Source organism: Apodemus sylvaticus, chromosome 14 (assembly GCF_947179515.1).
Source record: "Apodemus sylvaticus chromosome 14, mApoSyl1.1, whole genome shotgun sequence".
In the NCBI taxonomy this organism is placed as follows: domain Eukaryota; kingdom Metazoa; phylum Chordata; class Mammalia; order Rodentia; family Muridae; genus Apodemus; species Apodemus sylvaticus.
The window spans coordinates 48,635,461-48,652,963 of record NC_067485.1 but is presented as its reverse complement, the minus strand read 5'-3'; the positions used below and the strand labels follow the sequence as shown (position 1 = coordinate 48,652,963).

At 38.8% G+C, this 17,503-nt stretch overlaps 1 protein-coding gene across 1 annotated transcript; it reads right to left on the bottom strand.

Moving 5' to 3' along the window:
* Window positions 1-11,861: 11,861 nt before the first annotated feature.
* Yae1 (YAE1 maturation factor of ABCE1) lies at window positions 11,862-15,960 on the bottom strand. The gene is made up of 3 exons (XM_052157190.1): window positions 15,786-15,960; window positions 14,220-14,341; window positions 11,862-12,430 (listed from the first exon to the last, which is right to left on the bottom strand). Exons 1-3 carry the CDS (start codon window positions 15,909-15,911, stop codon window positions 12,025-12,027), a joined length of 654 nt encoding a protein of 217 aa, XP_052013150.1. The 5' UTR covers window positions 15,912-15,960; the 3' UTR covers window positions 11,862-12,024.
* Between the last annotated feature and the right edge of the window lie 1,543 nt (window positions 15,961-17,503).

Sequence of the window (17,503 nt, the reverse complement as noted above, 5' to 3'; positions counted from 1 at the left end):
CCATAAAATGCTGTCTCCTCAGGTGGGAGCTGGAGCTCAGACATACTGAGTTCTGGTCACAGATCCATTGTGGTCTTTCAGAGCTTATTGTTTAAAATCCTTCTTGTTGGATGCTTTATCTTCTGTTTTACTCCATTTGGTCTGCTTTCAAATTATCTGGTTTAAGGTGTCTGTTTTGTTTGCTTTCAAAACTTTTTTCTTTCAGCCCTTGACCTTGTTTTGGCTTTGGGCTGTTTGGTTTGTTAATTGGTTGGCAGTTTTTTTCTTTGGATCCTCTTCCCATATCTAATCTAAGAAAAGGGGAAATGTTTGGAGAAAATCAGATTTAGTATTCAGCCAGTGGCCAGTTCTGTGTTTGATAAATGTGTTAATCAACTTGCAAGTATTTTTTTATTCTAAAACTATGTTTGTTCTACATATATACTTTCTTCTTGTCATTATTCTATACTTGGTTTTATATAACAAATAATGCCATGATATTTGTATTATATCAGGTTTCATCAGTATTCTTTAAGTGATTTAAAATATACTAGTGAAATAAGTTATGCAAATACAACTCTATACAAATACAAAGGAGTTGGTTATCCATGGATTTGACATTTTCCCCTTAATTTTATATTAGTAAAATGTTTCAAGATTTGATTCATTTATTAATTATGTATTTATGCATACATTTTTGAGTATTACCAAAGAAATTTTAACTCAGTGACATGACTAGATCACATCCAAAGACCTAGGTTTTGTTATCTGACTGGAATACAGACACACCCTTAGTGTATACTTTAATCTTCCTTTTATTATATTAAACACAGTATATATTTTAAACCAATCATAAAAATGATGAACAAACTATTAAATGAACATAAGAAGATGGTCTTTTCATTTGTTTGTTTTGTTTTTAGTAGAACTTAAAATCTTGGCTCTTACTGTGGTGGATACCCAAAATAAGAACAATTTTTTTGGCATTGGAATTCATCGTAAGAAGGCTGTACTTCAATGTCCCTCACATCACCAAATGATTTTACCTCCATGGTAGCTAAGCTAAGAGTTGACAGTTCTGCTGTGCCAAGGAATGAATTATAGGCACAATTATTTGGATACAGATTTCCTGCTATGGTCAAAGCTATTTGACTTAAGTGATTGTCATCATTCTCAGCCTACAAAGAATAGGTTACATTCATTTAAGAAATGGTATGTGTATTAAGGTGGTCTATCCATGAAGTCATTCATTAACTGTTTCAATAAGCAATGGTTCTATTTGGAGGGTGGCACAGACATTAGGTGAGGGTAAGATTCTGGTTCATTCCCTGTGATGATTTTGAAAGGCATTCATCTCAGAAACAGAGTAACCTACAAGATCATCTTCAAAATTGATACAATAATTATAAATACCAAGTAAAACATTCAGTCTCACTCTTTATCGTTCTCTTACAAGCTACCTCCCAAATTAATTGTCTTTGTTTCTTTTGGCTGTATAAATAATTTTGAAATATTTAAGCTGTTCTGAAAACCATAGTATAGTGTAAAAACATATAAAAAAATAACCAATCCTACTTACAGAGAGTCTGAGATAGGAGAAGCATGATTTCAAGACCATTATGTGGTAAACAGCAAAACACTGTCACGAACAAACAAGCAGAAAGTGTATATGGATTATACAATATTTAGCATATCTCTCCAATTACCAAATTACAGAGACCACTGGGTGAGAGCCAACAAATTTCTAATTCTTCATATTTTTGAATTTCAATTGATTAGGATATGTTGTTAATATTAATTTTCATATTAAGAGATATTAAGCATAGGAAGTCTTTCAATTTTCTGGTGTCTTCCAAGAACTCATGTAGCTGAGAATGACCATTAACTCCTTCAAAATTTTTTATTGTTATCGTTTTTAGTGATCTGTGTGTGTCTCTGTGTGTGTGTGTACCACAGTATACATACATAAGTTAAAGGACATACAACTTGTAGAGGTTAGTTCTTTCTTTCCAAGAGGAGTCCCTGGGGTCAAATTTAGGCTATCAGGTTTCCAGGATGGCCTGGTTAGTTTTCTTCTCAACTTGTCACAATGTCAGAGTTATTTGGGAAGAAGAATTTCAACTGAGAAAATGCTTTCATCACATTGCCTATGGGCAAGTGTTTAGGGACTTTTCTTAATATTGACTGGTAGGAGTGAATCTAGTCCCCTGTGGGCAATTCCATCCCTTGGCATGGGTCCTAGATAGTATAAGAAAGAAGGGTCAACAAAAGCCACAGAGAATAAACCAATTATAAGCATTTCTCCACAGTCTTTGTTTCAGTGTTTGTCTTCAATTTCCTATCTTTAGTTCTTGTTATAACTTCCTTCAATAATTGACTTGGATATGTAAATATAAGATGAAATAATATTAGACATCTTAACTAAGATGCAGGCCAGGCACTTTTGCCAGGTGAAGCATCTCACTGGCTTGACCTTGAACTCCAGAACTTCCCTCCTGCTTCTACTTTGCAAGTGCTAGGATTACAGGAACATGCCACCACTCTGAAACCACCTTTATTGTGGTTTAGAATTGGAGGTTTCAACCCATGGTCAGTAGATTTTTGTTTTATTTTGGTCTGAAGCAGGGCAGAATGTTATGTGGTGGAAGAAGTGAGTGACAGAGAAAGTTGTTCCTATTATGGCTGGGAAAATAGGGTTAGAGTCTAGCTGCCTATCACAGTGGCATCCAGGGAGCAGCAAGTCAGAGAAAGTGATTTTGATGTCTGTGTATTTCCTTCAATCAAAAGCTTCCAGAACCCTAGATCCCTCCCGATACGCCCCATCTTCTAAAGATTCTATCAGTTCTCAGTAGCACTTAGATGTTGCGGTCCAAATGTTTTTAACATTTGGGAGACATTTATGACCCAAACAATAACGCCATTAAATTTTAAGATCTAAATTTAAGATTTTGATATAATTGGAAAAAACAAAACAAAAACCCCAAACTCTTCCTGATTCCCAGCTGTATATTTGACTTCCCCAAGAACATTTCCTGATTCAGTGTTTTGAAGTGTGTTTGCTTTTTTTCCAGATCATCCTAGGCTAGCCTTGAACTCAAGACCTCTTACCTCCTGTTCTTTAGTTTTGATATACAGGCATGAGCCATAATACTGGCCTTTGCTTCCTTACTATAAAAACAGTGCATTAAAATTCATTTTGATAAATCAAGCCCTGTAATCTCACTACAACCATATAGAACTACTATATTCGAGAATGATCTAGATTTATGTACAAAATACACATAAAGTCTTGGGCATAAAACGTCAAAGTCCCTACATAACATTTTACAGTGACTTGTATTAAATGTATATCCCAAACTCTTTGTTTCTATTACTGCTGTAATGATAACTTGTAATGTCTCTTTGTAGCATTTAATCTGGTGGAGGTTATAATAATGCTTTTTTATTTTTCATTTCTGTCCTGAGCTGGCCCCAAACTTGTGATCCTACTGCTGCAGCCTAATAATTTTTAAAATGTTGCTCTATTAGTGTGTTTCTCATGCTTCTCCATTATAGGGAACATGGCAATGAATTATATTTGTGCTAATATTTTAAATCTCTTAATTACTTCCTTCAACCCAATTCCCAGAGTCAGGATTTCTCAGCAAATGTATTATTACTTCATACCAAATTAAAAAACATAAAAACAGAAACAAAACTAAGTTGATTTCTAGAATGTTCTTTTGTCACCTTCTCTAGTCATTCTTGTACCAACCAATGTACATTGTTGCAGGATATTTGAACTGTCAACCACAATATTGTGCTATTTATTGGGAAAACCTGTTTCTAGTTGTGGAATGGCTCAGTCCTCACACATACCTTTAATCCAAGAGCTTTCTGTTTGCTGTAAATAGGATAGGTCAAGAGTAGAGCAAGCAAATAGTTGACAGGGAAAAAATATGGGACAAAACCACAGAGAGTGGACAGAGAGAGGGAGATAGGAATTAGAACAGAGAGACGTAGAGGAAGTAGAGGGCGGGACATTCAGTTTGAGTTTTTTTTGTTTTTGTTTTTTTTTTTTTTTTGAGAAGGTATAGAGAGTTTTTCTTTCTTTTTGGGATATTGGCCAAGGAGGAAGGTCAGTTGGGTGCTTTTTCTGCCTCTTTGAACTCGCAGCGTTGACCCCAGCATCTGGCTCCTGAGTATTGGCAAAATCAAATGTTTGAGATTTTGTTAAAAACAACAAACAGTATACTCTATCATCAGCAACTTCTTTTGCCAAACTTTCTGGAATTATTCCTTGATTGCACACTTGAGACAAAGCAACCTGTGACATGGGCAAAAGTGTTGTATTCATCTTGGAGAGACAGAGGCCTCAGAGCCTCTAAGAAACACTCTACCTCTGCTGTTGACAACTTTATGAAGGATTTCTTTTGTTCCGTAACAGATAGAAATGCTCTTCTTTCTGACAAATGTGTGACTTGTGACAGACTTTGTGACAATTTCCAGACATCAAATGACTCTGATATAGGCACACCAATAATACATCATTTAGCATCTTGATGTGTGATAAGTATTTTGCAGTATCTCTGAATAACAAAAACTATTTTTCAATATCATATCAGTATAGTTTTGCTTTAAAGGCAAGAGCTGCCAATACTGTTGTCAAACCAGTCTCTCACTTTATTATAAAATTTTGATAAAATTTGTTTAAAAATGTATACAGAATTATACACTTAAAAAAAAGAGAGAGAGTATCAGGGTCTAGAAAGATGGCTCATCTGGAAAAGGCAAATGCCACTAAGACTGAGGACCCCAGTTTGACCCCCAAGACTCATATGGTGAAAGAAGAAAGCTGACTCCAGCAAGTTATCCTCTGACCTTCACTCGGGCAGTGGCACCCACACCCCAAATAAATGTGAGAAGAGGCTGATGAAAACGATGTGATTAAAAAAAAAAATCAGAGAACATACATCCAGAATGCTGACTGGGCAATTCCCAAGTGAGCAGCTTAGTTACTTGAATGATGTGTCCTTTATGTGAGGAGCACCTTATCTGGTTGTGGATTTGTTGAGAAAACCTAGAGTGGGTGAAAAAGTTGTCTACTACTATCTTTACGTTATCAAAAGTGGTTTGTGTGGGTAAGAGAGAAGTAGGACCCAGAGCTAGAGAAGAAGAGAGATGCCTTTGTTTGAAAACTTTGGTCTTGCCCAGCATGCAGACTCTTCAAGTGCATACAACCATAACTTCACATAGTCTCTCCTTGAAGGCTCTATGTTTCTGGGTCTTGCTGTTTCTTTAGGTCTCAGTTTGGGAGAATGAAAGGTACTTTTTGGGGGAAGGGTCTTGACATAGGCTGGTTATGGGATAATTTTGATAACAGGTCCATGCTAATTTTGTTTTAGAAAATCTCTCAGCTTAGAAGTAGGCAGACATCCTAGTTTTTTTGTTAATAACAGTCCTCCTAACCCTTCCCTATATGCCTAATCTGATAATGATTCAACCATAAGCACAGCTTCAGGGATAATCACTAGCTCCTTGTGAGAGGGCACAGGCAAAGGAAAGGGAAACAGCAGGGTGAACCAGCACCACCCAGTGGCTGAGAACTAATTCAACAGCTTCTTAAAAAAACAGAATCCAAAGACCCTGGCCTCACTCTTTGATAGTGAGTTGTATACAAACACACACAAAAGGACAAGAAAATGGAGTATTCCAGAGGTTGAAAGTCTGGGTTCTTTTTTGGAAAAAGTTGTAGCAGTATGCCATGATGTACAGACACCCCCTTTTAGAAACAATTGTTTTTATGTGTACGTGTGTAGCCTGCTTTTCCCTATAGGTATCATCTCTGGCCATGCGCCCACAGATGTCAGAAAAGGGTACTGGATCCCTCAGAGCCAGAGTTACAGAGAGCTGTGAGCCAACCCACATGGGCTCTGAAAACTGAACGTAAATGCTTTTAACTGTGGAGCCATGGCTTCAGCCTCTAACAGCCCCATTTTGAACTGAATAGGAATATGTAAAAAGCAAGTTCGTTATCACAAAATGGGTGACATCAATCGGACTTTGAGAATTTAGTTCCTACATATGCTAAACACGATTTGCCACCACTTCGGAGGTGATCAAGATTTTCTCCTTCAAGTGGGGAATGGTACATTTTTTTTTTTTAATTTGTAGCACATTTCTGAGGAATTTTCATTTCTTTCAATTTCTGGTTATCATTCATATTATCCAAACAATATTTTATTGTAATAGTATTTGCTATGATGGTTAATTCTGTCAGCTTCACTGGATCTAGACTCAAGTAAAAGATGTGCCTCTGGGCAGGTCTATGAGGGCATTCCCAATAATTAATTTGGGGGAGAAGAGTCCCCAAAAGTAGGCAGCACCTTCTGGTGGCACCCCAGATATAAATAAGTCTGAAGGAAAAGCAGCATTGCCTACTTGCCCGCCTTCACTTCTTGCTGGTCAATGTGTCTGTTCTGTTGCTGCCGTTGCCTCTAATACCCGGCCTTCACCTCAGAACCCAGCTTCCAATGTGAACTAAGGCCAGCAGTTCTCTGGGACCCTTCCAAGTCTCAGTGGTGCACCTGGACTGCTGAAGCACCCCTTTATAAGGATGAGCAGCTATTAGTTTCTCAGCCTCTCCAACACGTAGAAAGTCATGGCTGGCCTGCCAAGTCTCTCTATTGTATAATCTAATGCAACGAACCCTTTAATAACACATTTATCATATCAGGGTTGTTCCCCTTGAGAACCCCAGTACAATTGCTCTTGGGGAAGACTTATGAAATGTAGATAGAAGAAAACCAGGGGAAGAGAGAGCTCCTAGCTCCACTCTTCAACACTTCAACATGTAATTATTTAGTGAGCATCTATCTAGAGCACAAACTCTGGGGCCAGACTTACTTTACATTTCAGCTGTGCCACTTTGGAGCTGAGTTTGGGTTAAGTTGCTCAGCCTGTTCCTTGTCTTAGTTTTCTTGTCTCTAGCATGGGGCTAATGTATCTCGCTCTGACAGAGTTTTAATAAGGATTAAATAAATCAATCTATGTAAAGCTTTTAGAATAGGGCCTGTGCACACTAACACTGTATTCATTATGACTTCTACTGCCAACTCCTGCTATTAAAACCATGAACTAGGAATCCTGCTGAAGGCTAAGCACTTATTAAACTGTTTCTATCCAATTTTGTGTAGTTTCTTTCTGTACTTTAATACCTGAAACTATAAATTCATTTTTATGTTTTAAATTTACATTATAGTATGGTAATGTTTATTTATTAGTACAACTTTTAGGTGGTAGAGTGAATTAAACCCAGGGCCTCACATACGCTAAGCAAATGCTCAACTACCGTGCTTTAGTCTGAACTCAGTGTACTATTTTTAAGGATTGGTAATGCTGTTGCTTGATGTTATATTTAAACAGTTATAAGATGGTGAACCATTTTAGATATGTGAATTTTTATCATTAACATGGAAAAAGAAAATTATCTTTTTTTTTAAAAAATCATGTGGCTGTGTAGCAGGTGCATGCAGTGCCTATGGAAGCCAGATGTGGGCTTCATATTCATAACTGGAGTTACAGATTGTTGTGAGATGTCATGTGAATACTTGGAACTGATACTGGGCCCTGGGAAGCTATTAACTGCTGAGCCATTTCTCCAGAGCCAGGAACATCCTAAACAGGTATTCTGGAATCCCATATCCCTAGTCTTTTCAGTTAGGCTAAAAGATCCACTCATACTTTCTTCTCTCATGCAGCAATCTGTGCATCTCTGTACAGTGTAGGATGCTAAGTACTGGGCATTTAACCGGGAATAAAGCAAGGCGCTTTCCTGATGTACTCTGAAGTTGAAGGACACCCCAGCTGATGTAGAGGGAACACTGGGGAAAACCTGAAGCTTAAATTGCTGGCTAGGCATTTTCAGGGTATGATGGACAGAGGATAAAGTGCTCTGGGCAGGAGCTGAAAATAAGTAAAATCAGAGGTTGAGAATAGTCTCATATGTGCGGAATGACTGTAGTCTTGTCTGTAAACTGCACGGTGGGAGGAGGCATGCAGGGAAATCTGGCTAATGCTGCTTGGACCCAGAACTGAAACTCTGGCTTATAATATGTAGGAAAAGGGGAACACATCCAGGAACAGAGAGACCCTACCTCAAACAAAACAAAGAACAAGAATGCAGAAAACAAAACAAAACAAAACAAAAAAACCAACCAAATTAAAAAAAAATAAGAAAAGTCTATTTAAATGAAAGGCCAAGTTCAAAACATTTTGAAGATATAAAAATACTCAATTGGATCTAGAGTACAATGGCAAAACAAACAAAAAATCCAGTACAAGATATAAAGATGTCTAGCCTTGGGTGAGTCCAGGTGACATTAAGAGAGTCAAAACACAAACTGCAAAGAGAGTCAGGAAAGGGGAGAAAGTAACAGGCTGTCTGTCTAGACATGCTGGTTTAAGCCACTGAAACAGACTTGAGAAACTGGCAGGTGTAAGTTTAGCTCTGGAGCCTGGGATAAAGATGGAAGCTGAAATGATAGCATAGTACAGTCGGTGCTATGGGAGGTGAGATCATCTGGTTAGAGGAAAAAAAAAAAAAAACAATCAAAAGGGGCCCAAGAATGAAACCTCCAGAGATTTAAGAAATGGACAAAAAGAAAAATGATAAATGACCAGGACAAGACTAGTAGTAACTAGGACAGGAATAAAGACAAGCAAGCAGAGGGGCTTATGAGAAGGGGTGGCTAACTTTGTCTGTGGACAGGCAAGTGGCCGGACTGCAATGTGGCAGTTGCTGATATGTTGTCAGCAACTTGCCTAACAGTGACCTTAGGATAACGCAGTATGAGAGGGTGAACAGCAAGCACTTGAGGCAGGAACATCAAACTCTGTAAGTCTGTTAGTCATGAAAAGCACCTATGAGGATGCAGCATCTCCTCAATGGGGATGTGAGATCTCTGGACAGCAAAGTCTTGACTGGTAGTTTATGAACAGCATATGTTTATTTCATCTATTGGTCAAATTTGGGAATAATTTAAATAATAAGTTAAAGACTCCATACAATCTACATACACACATACATGTAACTATTTCCCCCTAGGTCTTAGACTAGAACACAAAGCAATAAAAGGTATAACCTTACTTTGAATAGGGTGAACATCACAATTTGGCCTTTATATGGGCTTACCATGAAAGCAGTTAGCAAGCAGTGTGCCACATAGTAATGGTTTTTTTATCAGACATAATATGGTCCCATAAGGTCCTATCTCCTTGTGACATCATAAACACCTTATATATTTTAATATTTGTTCAATGGAACTCCCCAGGATCATATTTCTCAAAATCCATCCACAGCAAGTGGCACACGGCTGCAAATAAAGATGCTTACAGACTAATCTAGCTGCCTACTTACTCTGCAAATCATAATTTGGCGGTCTAAGTAGTCCTAATGACTTAAGTGTCAGAGGAAAGCTCCCCGTCCCCATTTGCTTAAAAATACCTAGATGTGTCAGTGCCAGAAGTAAGCTACTTCAGATGTAATCTCTTGGCCATGAAACTCTGGTCACAGCTGCAGGGCACTTACATTCACCTAGGGCCTTTTCATGAGACCTGGCTGGCTCACAGCATAGAAAGCAAGGCAAAAGGCTTAGTCTAGTAGACTTTTCCTTTACTGTTTCTAGTTGATCATACCATCTGCAGTGCAGGAACTACTCTAGAACTTTTTGAAAAAGGAAGTTTCCCCTCTAACCCAACAGCCTTTGTGTGTGTTGTATGAGCATTATGTCTTTGTGTGTGTTGTATGGGCATATATGTCTTTGTGTGTGGTGTATGGGCATATATGTCTTTATGTGTGGTGTATGGGCATATGTCTTTATGTGTGGTGTATGGGCATATGTCTTTGCGTGCACACACTGAGGATAGAGGGCATCTGAGGTATTCCTAGCAATCTCTGTTACAGAAATGACGTATCCAGGTTTTTATCTTGCCTTAGACCATTTACTTTTTAGATTAAAAAATATAACTTTTATATTTCTAATAAGACTTAAACAGTATAAAAGCTAGGCAGTTGTCTGTCCTCTATGTTGTTAAAATTTATTGATAACCCTGAGTTATAATTTATTAGGTTTTATCCGGGCTGTTCTTAACCTCAATTGGCCAGTCCTCAGGACCATGTTTTTTACACTCTTTTTCCCCTCATGGTTCTCCTCTGACACCAAGTCTGTGAAACCTAACCCCACTTATGTCTCTTCTGCCCAGTAAATGGCATATTTATTTACCAATCAGAAATAACTTGGGGGCAGGGTCACTCAGCATCTTAGACTCTGGGGCATGCCAACAAGTACCTGCAATCCTAGAGGTCCCAGACCCCCTGGGGTTAACGTATGCTTGGAACCATATTTACCTTTTCAGTGGATACTGGATATGCAGCAAATGCTTTTAACTACTGAAACACCCCTCCTGCTCCCCCAGCTGATACCCGACTTCATCTTCTGTACCTTTTAGTGTAATGGCACTTTATGCAATTAATGATGGCAAGGGATCTTCTATTTAGAGAATCTTATCTAGATAAAATCTCAAGATTTATTACATTCAAATCTTAAGAGTGGCCATCACTGTTAGAGATAGTTATATCGACGGAAAATACAATGTAGAGCAACACAGATACTTTAAAGACTTTAATATTCTGTGGGTTTGAGATGTCCATATGGAAATCGTTCATGAGGTCCTAAGTTCAATTCCCAGTAACATAAAGTTTCAAAATAAAAACCCAGCCATCAAATGTTACTTTGATAAAACATGTATTAGTATATCTACAACACTATTTCAAATTTTGCTGCCCCAATTTCTTAATGTTCTGTGCATTTTAAACAGGGACTTGAGAAACTAGGAGAACATTTTTTGTAGTCCTTTACAAGCTCCTCCAGCCAGTCTCTCATGAGTGCATCTGTCAGCACAGCTAAATACTGGTTAGAGAGCAACTGAAGCTGTCAGTAAGGGACGGTAATTGGGGTGTCGCTTATGTCAGGCATCATATTAACTTTGGGGGGAAGGTGATGAAAACTCCTTTCTTGATCCTGGGTCATAGAACAAAAATCTGACTGTGGTTCTGTCTATGCTAGATCATACATTACATGCAAAAGCAGTAATGATTTTTGTCATTTTTAAATTAAAATGTAAATATCAAGCAAAGTTGTAGTTCAGACAGAAATAATTTGTTACATTTTGAGAAAATGTGGCCAAGTCTCCATTACCTAGAAAACTAAGCATTTCTATTCCTTTTTTAAAAAAAGATTTATTTTTATTTTTTTTTTTTATGTATGTAAGTACACTGTCGCTGTCTTCAGACACACCAGAAGAGGGCATCAGATCCCATTATAGATGGTTGTGAGCCACCATGTGGTGGCTGGGAATTGAACGCAGGACCTCTGGAAGAGCAGTCAGTGCTCTTAACCACTGAGCCATCTCTCCAGCCCCAATATTTCTTTTTCTTTACCATTTAGCACAAACTGTATTTTTTTTCTATTTTTCATGAAATTGAACATCTTTAATCAATATGTAAATAAGGTATTAGTACTTTGCTTCTTATTATTCATTCAGTAATATAAATATTCTGTCAGTGTCACAGTCTCTTGGCTTTAATGTATAGCTACTTATAGACCTACTTCTACTTATCTATGCTAGCCTTCAGGTTATTTCTCGTGACTCTCTGGCTTGCTTGCTGGTGAAGAGGTCTTAAGCCACCCGATTCCGACAAAAGCAGAAAGCAGCATTAGATTCTTTTTCCTTGTTCTAAAATGTGTGGCTTTTGCTAGTCTAAAAACAACTGATTTTGATTAGAAATTTGAAAATGACGAGGATTTCTGACTGTATTTAAAACTAAAAAATTTACCAATGACAAAGACAAACACCATTCCATTTATTAGTGTTAATGCTGAAGACCTTAACACTTCCACAAAGGGTAATTACAGGGGAAGTGTTCAATCAGTGGTTACCTTATCTAGAACACAATGCTCTATGTAATATTCCAAGCATTACATCCACTAGAAAGGGGAGATAATTTTATAGTTGTCTCAGGTGCTGTAATATATCTACTGATACTCCAAGCTGTTTCACTAAATTGGATGTCTGTTCCAGAATCCAAGTGAGGTTTGGTTTTTCCAAATGCGCATGCTCCTGTGTTCTGCAACATTCTGGATGTGAACAATCTATCCTGTTTGGACTCCTGTCAGAATCTGTGTTAATCTGAGCATTACTGTCACCCCTCGCTTCGTCAGCAGGAACTACATGACAAAGGTCCATATCCTCAATGGAGTTCAATAAATCTGTAACTCGTGGCTGTGACGTAACTGACTTCAGACGTTTGAGCACACACTCTTCACACTGGCCAACGGCATCCAGAAGATTATTTATCTTACTGATCAAAGTCGAACTATTACCATGAAGGTGACACCAGGAAAGCAAAGCACTGAATGAAAATATGAACAAGAGTTAAATAGGAAAAAGATTAGTCACAGGCATTTAGAATGTTAAATACATGTCTTTCTTCTAGACAATACCATGCAGACATACTTAATCGATAATGCATGTCAAAATTAAGAAAGTAATATTGTACACACTCACTGATAAGTGGATATTAGCCTAGAAATGTGGAATACCCAAGACATAATCCACATATTAAATGATGTCCAAGAGGAACGGAGGAGTGGCCCCTGGTTCTGGAAAGACTCAGTGCAGCAGTATAGGGGAATACCAGAACAGGGAAGTGGGAAGGGGTGGATGGGGGAATAGGGGGAGGGAAGAGGGCTTATGGGATTTTCGGGGAGTGGGGAGCCAGAAAAGGGGAAATCATTTGAAATGTAAATAAAAAATTATGGACTAAAAAAAAAAAGAAAGTAATATTGTAAATAACACTGAAGTTTAAATACAGTATATTTTAATATGCTAATTAAGAAGATTTAATATTATACCCCATTTTTAAAAAAAATTTTACATTTTCCTGGCCATGTAACTTCTGTACAGTAAGATATTTATAGAAAGACCAAAAAAGAAGGTTTCTCATTTTTCTTTCCTTTTAAAATAGAAAACCTAGACTTGCTAAATTATTAAAGACAAAACATTATCAGGAGTATTTTAGAGCTTCACCCTAGGCTACTGACTGTTTTATCAATGTGACCTCAAGTCTTTTTTCTCTTGGCACTACTCAGTATTTAGCCTACAGCATCAGGTAGTTGAGGCAAGCGTCCGAAGCCTGACCTTTAGCACCAGCCCCACATTCTTCTTAAAGGAGAGCACACAGCTTCTAAATCAGTCATTCTAAACGTTGTCACAAGTGAGAATCACCAACAGAGCTTTAATATTCTTGAAAAGTGTTAAGAATTCGACTCCTAATATATTTAATTGTTTTTGTTACTTTTCTAGTAGACCAACCTTCCTCCCTGGATTTTCTATATAATATAAAAATAATAGTTCTTTCTTTTTTCTTTTTGGAGGGTATTGAAGCCAGGGCTGTGTGCATGCTGGGAACACTCTACCCTGAATTACAAGCGTCTTTGAAAATACTGTAGAAGTGAAGTGTCAATGGATGTGAAACACTGGGTCATAAGCTTTCCAAGGTCATAAACATGAAGTGAAGATGAACGCTTGGCCATTTTCCTCTTGTTCTGAATTATATATTCTATTTAATTTTCTAAAAGTCTCAACAAAATGTAAAACAATTTTTTCTTTACATGTAATTTTTTACAGTAGTTCTCTATGAGGATAGTCTACAAAGTATCCCCATCAAAGAGGCTTGCCCAACTCTCACTCAGCACGTATACCCGACTTTTTGGCTCTAGTCTCTGCCATTATTGCTATGATATCCTACAGGTATTTAAAATTCAGGACTGAAGCAAACAGGACTTCTTTCTAATAGTAATTATGGATTTCCTCATGGCCTTCTAGCTGAAAGACCTACCATACTGTAATCTACTACACGTGCAGGTAAAACAGCTTATTTTGAAGCTGAAAACTCCATCATGTGTGATTAGTGCAAATGGCCAAAAGGGAAAGGCATCAGGCACACCTATTAAAATGGAAGAATTGACGACAACAACTGTTAGAAAACTTTTTGAAAGCAGTATTTTATGATCTGAAGAGTCATATAGCCAACATCAGGAAAAACACTTTGAAATGTTGAATTTTTACATATTACCTTCATTAAAAACTTCCATTAGAATCATGGTTAAGTGATTTATCACTTAACATTTTAAAATTACCTCAATGTTCCCCTGAGTAGTCCGTAGCTCACAATGGCGTCTGCACCCTCTTTATAGCCTTGATTGAAGCCCTGTTGAAGAGTAACTGCTTTGCCAGCATCTATCCCATCTCTGTAACCTTCCTGAAAATAAGAAACCAGTTGTAACTGACACCAAACAAATCTCTTCAGGAAAAGCACGGAACCAATTTTGAGGACAAATTTAGGTTTTTACTATACTAACCGAATTATGATATGGCAGAGATGAAATCCAAAGCAGAATGTTTCTCCTGAAATCTTATTATTGGTTTAATCTTTCCTTATCACATCTGTTTTATTTTTTTAAAATCTTTTCCAGGCTGGCCTGGAACTCATTACCCCACTGCCTCGTCCTCCTAAGTGCTGACAGGCACAGGCCTCACGCCACGTGCTTAACTCACTCTGGAAGGCCAGGGTTATTGCACAAACATTAAAGAGCAGTTGGTATGTGATTTTTAAAGACTGTGTTAGCAAGGTCGTCACAGAAATAGAAAACTACATGTCTGGTGTCTTGGTAACTGGCCAGAACAGGGGAGGTAAGGAGGTTGGGAAGGCCAGGGAAGAGGAAACTGTTTTAGGAACAGTAAAGAGGAAGTCTGATTTTAGAAATCTAATCTGAACTGTGGCGTAGAGATTTGTCCTCTTATTACAGGTTTAGCCCCAGACTCCTAAGCCATTTTTGTAATGACATGATGGTTGCTGGGCTCAACAAATATTAACTTACTGGAACATTAAATTAGGGTAGACACAACTGCAGCTTTAAAAGCGTATTTTAATGGCTAACATATTGGGTGGATGCAGTTCTTATCATTTAAATATTTAAGTAACATATATTTACTTATTTTTCCTGAGAGGGGGCATTTATTTACTTGCACACTCTATTTACTGCTTGAGTGTGAAGGTCAGAAAGTAACTTCCAGAAACCCCTTCTGTCCTTCCACGATGTGGGTTCCAGAGATGTTATTCTCTGGAATCCACCACTATGTGGAGACAGATCTTAGCAAGTAGTTCTGATCCACTCTACCCAGATAGTATTACGTTTCAATGAATGGTGAGACTGGTCCGGACTGAATGTAAAGATGGGACAGTATTCCCTTCTCTACTTTCCCCTTACCGTCCCTTGACAACATTCTTCAGTTCACCTTTTCCAAGCCTTTGTAACACCATGCCTAACTTTGGACTCTCCACCCACTGAGCCGCTGTGATTCTGCGTTCTCGGCCGGCTATTAGGCTAGTAGGTGTGTATTTCTCTTCCTCAGCTCTTTTCCTCCCCAAACTGCAAACTCTTGTGGGACTGGATAAAGTTCACGTTAGTCGGTCAGTGCCCCTGCTCCAAACCCAGCTGGGGCTCCGAGAAAGAACGCGCCTGTTTAAAAGTTATCAATATACAACCAGGAATTCCTAAGACCGGGCAACCTTGGGGCGCGCCCGGCAGACAGAGACCGGTACCCCCGCCGCCCAGGCTTCCATCTGCTTGCCCCAGCCGGGGAGTCCCTGTGTACCGCGTGGGAGTCCCTCTCCCCGCGCGTCCCGGGCCCCGTCCATTTACTTGGACTCGTTTCCGCATGTGACCCTGCCATTCCCGCTGCACTAACAGAGTCTCGTCCGCTTCCTCGTCAAATACATCCTGGTCTTCAGGGCTCGGGATCACTGCAGCCGCTCGAAACCAAGACATCGCGGGGAACTCCACGAGCCCGGTGCTGCCGGAAACTCAGGCAAGTGCTTCCGGTTCGGGGGCGGGACGAAAGGGCTAGGCGTGGGACAGAGGGGCGTGTGCGGCTCTTCCAGCGCCTAGGCGGCAAGGGGCCGGGTCTCCTCCCACGCGACTGGGTTGGGCGGCGGGTAGGTGCTAGGAGCTAAGTCGGGCGGGTAGGTGCTAGGAGCTAAGTTCCACCGTTCATGGGCTGAGGCTCAGTTTCTGCAAGTGCAGAAGGCATTGGACCTGCAGCCAAGAACATTAGAATACGAAAGCTGATTCCAGGATCGGTTTGAGGTTAAGTAATGCGAACACATTTGTAAAACCAGCATCCATTGGCAATTTCCCTCTTAGCCTTTAATGTCTCCTCAGTGATTAAGAGAGTTCAGGAATGTGGCTCAAGCATTAGCAACTTCTGGCTCAGAGAACATGTTGAACAACAGTAGTGTTCTTGTTTTGTTATATGATAACTGAATTTTTCTGACAATTTTTTAAAATATCTATTTCGTATTAGTCATCATTTTAGGTCTTTGAGGGACAGCGCACTCACTCTCAGTCCCAATGGACTTCCTATTAGTGTAGAAATGGCTAGATGGCCAACAGTAATATATAAGTAACTCATAGTTTGAAGACTGTAAGTGATATGAAAAAAATTACTGTGAGGGAAAAGAATACAGGTTACTGTTTTAGTTCATTTTACATAGTTCATTTTTGTCCTGAGGACTGAGCCACAAGCCTTGCAAATAAGGAATATAGGCTCTGTCAATAAGATATCCCCTACAATCCCAAAGTTATTATTTTATATCTTAAGAGAGAATTTTGTATCACATAAATATATGTATAAAACAAAATATAAAATTTGTTAAGGTGTATGTATATAGAGACCCTAATTAGAAACTAAATGGCAGTACAGGAAGCAATAGAGATAGTGACTGAAAAGAGTAAAATAGAAAACCCAGAACTTCTTCCATGAGTTGTTGGTTCAGTAGGCAAAGTCCCAGGAACTGTGTCAATCACCATGACCCATGTGGGAAGAAGAATTCCTACAAATTGTCCTCTGACCCCACACATGTACTGTTGTGGGCAGGCCCACACCCACCCACCCCATATGAAAATAAATGCAATAAGAAAATCCAACTCAACCCTTGTATGATAAACCCTAAAGGACAGGGTCTGAAGAGATGGCTCAGCAGTTAAGAATGCTTGCTGCTCTCTGGAGGATGTTAATTTGGTTCTGAGCATCTACATACAGGTGGGTGATGGCTCACAACCACCTATAACCCCAGCTCCAGGAAGTCTCAAGCACTCTTCTGGCCTCCAGAAGGGCTTGCACACATACGGCATACATGCATACAAATACATACACATACATATAAGTAAAAATAAGTCTTAAAAAGAAAAAAAAGATAAACAGACAATCTTGTCCTGCCTCTTTCTCAATAAAAGAAATGAAAAAAAAATTAAGCAAGATAGGAATTAGGAGTTAACCACTGACAGATATGAAAAACACTATAAATTAGTCTAACTCAAGATTAGCAGATTTAGTCTTTTAAGGCGAAGTCTTATAAAGC